This window comes from Otolemur garnettii, unplaced genomic scaffold, assembly GCF_000181295.1.
Source record: "Otolemur garnettii isolate 467f Iridium unplaced genomic scaffold, OtoGar3 scaffold00235, whole genome shotgun sequence".
Taxonomy (NCBI): Eukaryota; Metazoa; Chordata; class Mammalia; order Primates; family Galagidae; genus Otolemur; species Otolemur garnettii.
The window spans coordinates 409289-417850 of NW_003852630.1; the positions used below are offsets into that span (position 1 = coordinate 409289).

Sequence of the window (8562 nt, forward strand, 5' to 3'; positions counted from 1 at the left end):
CCTGAGAGAACATCTAATACCCATTACTGAGATCTCTGAGCATTTTTGGAGGATTTTTACAAGGTGGCAGTGTGGATGAAGTTGCTCCCATGTTTGTTAGAAAAGAGAAAAGAACAGCTTACCTTCTATAAACAAAAGTACCTAGAGTTCAGTTTTTCAGGATAGTCCAGGAGAAGTTCTGATTTTCCGGGGGTCCTTGGTCTTTTGCACTGGGCTCAGGAGAGAATTTCAGCCATGTTCCATTCAGAGTATCTGCACCGATCTTCAGAAAGACCTGGGCAGCCAGATCTCTGCAAAGTGGACATGATGGGGGGGGTGGATTTAGGGGACTTCATTGCCCAGAAGCCTAGTTAGCAGCCCTTAAAGCATGGTCCTGAGGAAGATTTTGGTTTATGGCTCGTGCCGTTTTAAGAAGTAGCTGGGTTTCCCTTAATGGCAGAAGCCAATACTGGAGCTCTAAGAGGCACTGCCACAGGTTGAAGGCCAGATTATTGAGATCTCACTAGGAGGTCCGAGGCCCCTGGGGGAAATTCCCCATTTTTTTCTACCACATGTGGCAGAGTGGGTAGAGGAGGGTGGAGAGGCGGGGTATGGGGCCTTGTCCAAGGGAAGGATGTGGACGTGGGGAGTTGAAGGACAATGAGGATGGGTGCCTAATGGGAGGTTATAGATGGAAGAGAGATGTCCCACACGGAGAAGCTTCCCAGGTGATCTGATGGAGAGAACGGAAGGGTTATAGGAACGAGGTTGGAGAGGAGCAGTAGGGACTGTGGAAAGGTATCAGGAGAAGCTGGTGTTACCTGAGCCAGAGAGAATGGAAGGACTGTAGGAGGGGGGTTGGAGAGGAGCAGGAGGGGCTGTGGAAGGGCATCAGAAGAAGCCCATGTTACCTGCACCAGGAGAATCTGAGAGGGTTCACAGGATGAACACAGGGAACGAATGTTTCAGAGTATGAGAAATGCCTAAATTTAAGGGACCTCCAACCATTTGCCTAATTTTTGACAGTAATTGTTGGGATCAGTGAGAATTGAGATTGAAAGTGCCATGTTGACCACTGCATACCACTGTCAAGCTTGTACGTAGGCCAAGCAGTATTATAGAAAAAAAATGAAACATTTTGGTTTAAGGTCAGGGTAGAGCTTTAAAGGCTTAAGATTAATCAAAAGGCAGTTTAGAGGTGAAGAAGACGGAATGTGTGATTCTGAAGGTAAAAGGCAGCTTAGAGGTGAGCAAGGGAGAATCTGTGACTGAGTGGTGCCCATATCAAAAACTGGAGATAGGAAAAGAAATGAGATTAAAGGGAGAATATAGGAGGGAGAAAAAGAAAGTCAGACTAGCTGGAAAAAATGGTGATCCAGGCCTCTGGGAGAGCACTGGCTGGGTGAGCTTGGTTCATAGAACTTCTGAAAATGGTCCAACTCACAGGAGGGCAGCGGACCAGCCCGGCTCATCGAGGCTGGTGTCAAGAGATTACCTGGACTCTCCCCGTATGACTTTGGTGAAAAGAGGACCTGGCCTCTGCACATGGCCTTAACCAGCCAAAGGCTCCTAGGCCCACAATAGAGCCCAGAGGGGTGAGGCTGGGGAACCAGCTGGAACCCAGGCCTACAAGAGGACATCCCCAAACACGAGGCAATGGAAGGCGAGCCTGGCTGGATCAGGGAAGCAAGGCCTCCACGTGTGAAACGTGATAGTGTTATGGCTAGCCTTGGAAAGTCTCTCAACAAGATTAAAGACTAAACATCTGGCCTAAAGTTGAGACTCACTGTGGGAGCAGCAACAGGAGGCAGCTCGCCTTGTGTCCTAAAGGTGAAGAATCTGATTTCTCCTCACAGCAGGCATGAGTCTGTATGACATGGCACTTGAGAGTCTGTGATGTGGCAGTGTGTGTCTGTGACTTTCTGCCTTCTGCCTGTGGGAGCACATGAGGCTGTCTGACTTTCATGTGTAGATGGTCACTGAGAAGCTGAGACCCGAGGGAATATGGCCAGGCAAAAATGTGGATTGCACCCATTTCTGGCTGGAAAACTCTCCTTTCTTTGTGGCTTTTCTGGATCTCATGAAAATTACTTTCTCCCCTAGAGACACTTCATGTTTCCTTGGTTAAGGAGTATTAGTTTTACTGAAGAGGGTACCTTTGGTTGGAAAGTTCAAAAGCCAGAAATATCAGCTGTCCGTCCCAGGATTTGCTCCCTTTGCTTCCAGCCCTGCCCATCTTTAGCACATGAAAGAGTCTGCAGGGCATCTAAGGACTTCAACCCTTTTAAGGAACTCAGAAAAGGGGCCACTCACCCCCTTTTTGAGTCTTCTCTTTTCCCTGTGGAACCTGAAAAGGACAGATTCCTCTCAGATGTAAAACTCTGTTTTCTTTTATGTTATGTTACTTAATTTGTTTGGCTTTGGGGTGTATCAAAAATTACTTTGGGCGGTGCCTGTGGCTCAGTGGGTCGAACGCCGGCCCCATATACCGAGGGTGGTGGGTTTGAACTCAGCTCCAGCCAAACTGCAACAAAAAAATAGCTGGGTGTTGTAATGGGTGCCTATAGTCCAGGAGACTGAGGCAAGAGAAACACTTAAGCCCAGTTGTTTGAGGGTGTCAAAGTGAGATTCTGTCTAAAAAAAGAATGTCAGTTTCCACCAGGTTCAGTAAACTTAAGCCATTTTGCTACCTGAAGAAAAGAGGAATTTGCCTAGTTCATACAGGTATTATAGACAGTCTAACAAATCATTGGCTTGAATAGCCTCGAGAGGCTCTTTAAAAAAAAGTCTATTGTGAGATTCCTTATTTAAAAAGTTCTAACAAAGTCGTGTTTAAATAAAGGAGTTTAAAACCAGAAATAAAGTAAAATAAAAAGTTCTAGCAGGCTAGGGATAGCACCTCAAGCTGTAATCCTAGCACTCTAGGAGGCTGAGGCAATAGGATCCCTCGAGCCTAGGAGTTCAAAACCAGCCTGAGCAAGAGAAAGGCCCCCATCTCTACTGAAAATAGAAAAATCAGCAAGGCATTGTGGTGGGTACCTGTAGTCTCAGCTACTTGGGAGGCTGAGGCAGGAGGATCACTTGAGCCCAGGAGTTTGAGGTTTTAGTGAGCTGTGATGAAGCCACTGCCCTCCAGCTTGGGCTACAAAGCAAGATACTGTCTCAAAAAACAAAACAAACAAACAAAAAACCAATATGGTTCCAACAAAGTCAACTTAAAGGAAAGCCTGTAACTATTCTTGCTGTACTTCATGCAAATACATAAGACTAAAACTTATGTTTCAAATAAATCGGACCTACTATGATTTACCTTTGGTAACAATGAAAAACTAGAGAGAAATTATGTTTCAAGCTCCCCCCAAACCTACACCACACCTGTTAGTAGATTATAGCCCCTGTCCATTATTTTTGAGTTTTCATTATTTGCCTACAATCTTCGTCCTTCTTGATTTAATATTCTCCCCTCTCTGTGGGACAGTCTCCTAAGAATGAGCCTTCTTTGTGATGTGGGATTTGATGTAATAACACAACCATGAATTCCTGTTTTCTACAATGTTTTATCCAAAGATTTTGAAGAATGGAGACAATATAAAATAAAATAAAAATGTGAAGACCCCCTCCAACTGCTTATGCTATGCAAAAGGGACGGTAACGGCCTTAGGCACCTATGAAAGCTGGCCCCATGATCTGTCATTAATAAAGTTCCTTACTGACCTCCCACAACCAAGGCCAAATTGTAACTCTACATCTGCGGGCTAAATCTAGCTCTTAAACCCAAATTCTGTTCAATTCCACACTAACAATGAAGTTTGTCTTTACATGTGCAGAACAAAAGCAAGATAGGATTGAGCATTCTTCCCCCTTCTCAAGGATACCCACGTAATTGATGTTTCCTTCAATCTTTTTTCCTTTTTTTTTTTTTTAGAGACAAGAGTCTCACTTTGTCACCCTTGGTAGAGTGCTATGGAGTCAAAGCTCACAGCAACCTCTGGGCTTAGGTGATTCTCTTGCCTCAGCCTCCCGAGTAGCTGGGACCACAGGCGCCCGGCATGACGCCTGGCTATTTTTTGTTGCAGTTTGGCCGGGGCTGGGTTTGAACCGGCCACCCTGGGTATGTGGGGCCGGCGCCCTACTCACTGAGCCACAGAGCCACCCAATCTTTTTTCCTTTTAACATTCACTGTTCCTGATGAAGATTTCCCTGGTTCTCACAAGAATGAAACCGGTTTGTTGCACTACTCTCCTTTAAATACTAAAACTTCCAAATTCCCCTTTGGAAGAACAGCCACAGATTAGCCTGTGGTTATGTGGTTTGTGTTTTTCCCGGGTGTGTCCACAACTTTGGCTTAATAAACCTCCACTGATTAAGATCTTTGTCTCAGTCACTTATTTTGGGTTGACAGAACTTCCAATCACTCATCTGTGTTGTAAGATTAACTGCCTCTTTTATTGTCCTGTACCCAACCTGGACCACATGGTGCCTAAGACCCTGTTAGACTTTCAGTGTGGAATGTTAAACATACTTTTCCCCAAAGAAAAAGACCAGCTTAACCAATCAGATCATCGTCACTATGCATTAAGCCTTGCATATATGTGGAAATTCTACTAACCTTCCCTAAGCTTTGTATCTATGATTCCAAACTCCTACACTTCAGAACTGACTTCCATTCTTTGGAATCTGTGCTTCCCAGACAGCTGTCCTCAAATTCTGCCCTTGAATAAACTGTCTTTAAATTAAATTCTGATCCTTTCATTATTTTAGGTTGACAAGAAAAACATTTAAATCTAGTGACGAAAATTTCATTTGAAAGGAAAATTGTATTGGCGAAAGTGCCTTCAAATAGAAGAGTAACAAATCATACATGTAGATAAACGTTTTCGGTAAACTTCCTAGGAACTAATAAAGTGAATGTTTCTAAATGACTGGATAAGCCGTTTTCATATACAGGTGGTTTTTAAGTGGTTGCCTTCAACAAAAATGGTGAAAGCCCAATCAAGTCACTAGCTAACAAAGTTAAAAGAGATTGACCATAGATCTGGGTGAGCACCTCGGCATTGAGCCCAAACGCGTTCACCGAGCGGAGCGGCACTGCTGGCCGCATTCTCCACCCTTCCAGGTCCGGGGGTCCCGACCTCGCCCTCCCTAGCCTCCTCCCTCCAGCCCTTCGTCCTCCCTCGTCTTTCTCCCTATTCCTTCCAGGCCTCCCCTCCTCTCTACCCCTTCCCCCGCCTGCTCCCCGCCCCTTCTCTCTTCCTCTGTGCTCTCGCCCTCCTTTCACCAGGCGCCTTCTCAGCCACGCGCTCTCGTAGGGGAGGCCGCGCACGAGCGCGCAGTAGGTGACATCGCACGCACGGAGCCGGGAGGCGGATTGCGGCGTCGCGCATGCGCGTTCTTTGATGCACGGCTGGGAGCCGGGATACCGCGACCCAAGGCCACCCGCAGAGAGGCGAAGGTTGAACGGGAGAAGACTGGGCGGGGCGGAGGTTTGTGCAGGGGCGGGGCGCGAGGGGGCGTGACGGGCGTGTTCGGCCACACCCCGCGCCCCAAATATCGCGGGAGTGTCTCTTCCTGACGCGTGTGGGGGCGGGGCGCGTCGCGGGCGCCGGCGGGTGCGTTTGAATCTGGTCCGAGCGCGGGAAGCGGCGGGCCCGGAGCTGCTGGGAGTTCCACGGTGAGCGCCCGTCCGCAGCCAGAACTGGGCTCGGGGAGGAGCCGGGGGTCTGCGGAGCGGGCGGACGCTCCCCTAGGCGACGGGTCGGTCCCGGCCTCCGTCACTCCGGGCCGCAGTCCTGCCACGGCGGCTGCTCCGGGCCGGGCGGCGGCGGGTCTCCGCCCTGTGGGGTCGCGCGGGCGGCGCTGCGAACTCCCTGCCCACTCGGGGGACCCCAGGCCCGGCACTGGACCTCCGGGACGGCGTCAGGGACGCCGGGTCCCTGCGCCGCGGTGCCTGGGAGGGGGGAGTCGGCGGGCAGACCGGGCGGCGGGAAGGTGACGGAGCTGCCTCTACCGCCGCCGTAGATCCGGAGCGGACTGCGCGGGAGCCCGGCCTGGGGTCGGCAGCAGCTGGACGGCGGCGTCCTGGCCTGAGGGCGCGGTCTTCGCTCCGCGGGGCGAGGCTGAGTGTAAGTCGAGAAGCTAACGGTTAGAAAGTTAGGCCCGCGGCCGGGCGGCGGCGGGAGGGCGACATGGCCAGCCCGGTCTCCAGAAACAAATAAATACACACAGTTACGGGGACTGAACTCGGGGAGAAGTAGGGAAGCGCGGTTGTGAGTTCCGTCGTCCGCCGAGGAGGTGATGCTGTGTCAGAGTCAACTGCTGAAGGGTGCGCTGAGATCAGGGCGAGCCCCACCTGACTAGGATTGTGAAAAAATGCCCCCAAATCACCTGGTTGGAATGTTGTTTTTCTGTTTTTTTGTTTGTTTTGAGACAGTCTCACTTTGTAACCCTCAGTGCCGCGATGACCTCACACCTCTCAGCAACCTCAGACTCTTGGACTTAAGTGATTGTCCTGCCTCACCCTCACCGGTAGCTGGGACTACAGGTGCCCGCTACCAGGCCCGCTGATTTTTCTCTCAAATTCCTGAGCTCAAGGGGTCCTCCTGCCTTGGCCTCCCAGAGTGCTGGGATTACAGGCGTGAGTCACTGTGTCTGGCGTATTTGTTTTTCTAAAATGATGAACTTAGTCATTAGTCATCTTGGTGCTTCCTGGCCACACTCTCTGCCCTCCCAACATTTTTGGCCAGTAAAAAGTTGCAGTCATAACCAGGCTCAGTGACTCACTCTGGGATGCAAAGGCAGGAGGATGGCTTAAGCTCATGACTTCAAGACATGCCTGAGGTAGAGTGAGACCCTTCTCTATTAAAACGAGGAAAACGAGCCAGGTATCAGTGGCAGGCACCTGTAGTCCCAGCTACTCGAGAGGCTGAGACTGCTGTCAGCTATGACTGCATGGTACTCTACCCAGGGTGACACACTGAGACTGTTTCCAAAAAAAAGTTGTAGTCATGCAGTTAACAATGGGGATATATTCTGAGGAATGTGTCCTTAGGTGATTTTGTCATCATGGAACTCCCAGGGAGCACTCACACACCCCTGGACTGCAGGTCTGCACAGGTGCTACTCAGTGCTAAGTATCTGTGTGTCTAAACATAGAAAAGGTACGCTAAAAATATGATATGAGAATCTCCTGGGACCACTGTTAGGAACGGCCATCATTAACCAAAGCAATGTTATGTGGCAGTGACTTCAATGCATAGCTTGGCTATTTAAGGGGAGGAATGAGGTGACCACAATGCAGTGTTATTCATGTGGGGGATCATTCAAGTGAGGTTATCCTCTACTTTGTCCATTTTAAACTTTAAGAGCTAATATTTATATAATTAAAATGACTCCCTATTCCTACAATTATTGGTGGTAATTTTCCATATTGCTTCATTTATAATGGTATAATGGCTTTTTTTTTTTTTGAGACAGAGCCTCAAGCTGTCCCCCTGGCTAGAGTGCTGTGGCATCAAAGCTCACAGCAACCTCCAACTCCTGGGCTCAAGCGAGTCTCCTACCTCAGCCCCCCAAGAAGCTGAGACCACAGGCGCCCGCCACAACGCCTGGCTATTTTTTGGTTGCAGCCATCATTGTTATTTGGCGGGCCCCAGGCTGGATTCATACCCGCCACCTTAGGTGTATGTGGCTGGCGCCTTAGCCCCTTGAGCCACAGGCACCAATCAGGCTTTTGTTATTTTTGAAGTGGGAACCCTCTTGTGAATTTGTTGCATCATATGCTGTTACTTTGTCTTTAGCTTGCTGTCTTTTGAGTAAGGCACTGCTAGCACCAGGTGTTGGGACTGTGCACTAGGGTTTCCTGGGGGAGACACAGGCAGAAAGGAGGGGATTGCTTGGTCCCTGAGCTCTTATTACCTCACAGGTGGGAGGAGAGTGCTGTGGCTTAACAAGCTCCCTAGTGACCCCAGGGCCACTGTTCTTCATCTCACTTTGAATAACAAGATGACTCTCACAGTGGGATTTTTTTGATGGGGAAATCGTGCTTTAGCAAGAGAGAATCTTCAGAATTCAGCAGTTGGGAGCAAATTGTCCTGCTGAGGTGCTGCTGGGAGAGAAGGTGAGCTTCCTGGCATTTCAGAATCCTCTTTTTCTTAGTTGGTAACTTTATTGACCATGCTGTGATAGCATACATATTATCATTGATATTGCGTTGATAATATACCGAATAACAGAAATAAGTAAATTACTTTTCTGATATTACAACTTGTTTTATGTCAAAATGTTGTTAGAAACTATCTGCTATAGGTGGCATAGGAATTGATTTTCAATTCTTAGATGTTAATGTCAAATTTAATCTTGTAGGAAAAGCTATATTTGTAAATGTAAGTTCCATTATGATTGTGTTTTCCACTAGGGTCACAAAATAAATGCCATTTGAACAGCTTCATCTGTCATGGAAAAACGCGGGACGTTTGTACAAGTGGTGTCTAAGGAGCTGGTTGGAGAGTTTCTGCGATTTATTCAACATGATGTAAGTTTCATGTTTTATTTTAGCTTTAATGTGAATTTGTTTTTTTTTTTTTT

The 8562-nt window shown here is 48.2% G+C and overlaps 1 protein-coding gene across 1 annotated transcript in view; it reads left to right on the top strand.

The window, feature by feature from the left end:
* Positions 1-5570: 5570 nt before the first annotated feature.
* The window catches only part of NCAPG2 (non-SMC condensin II complex subunit G2), a 72797-nt gene continuing 69805 nt past the window's right edge, over positions 5571-8562 (top strand). The window contains exons 1-3 of the mRNA XM_023508266.1: positions 5571-5650; positions 5998-6101; positions 8393-8509. Of these exons, the coding sequence (XP_023364034.1) occupies positions 8432-8509 (78 nt within the window). The 5' untranslated portion in view covers positions 5571-5650; positions 5998-6101; positions 8393-8431. The remainder of the gene's footprint in view (positions 5651-5997; positions 6102-8392; positions 8510-8562) is intronic.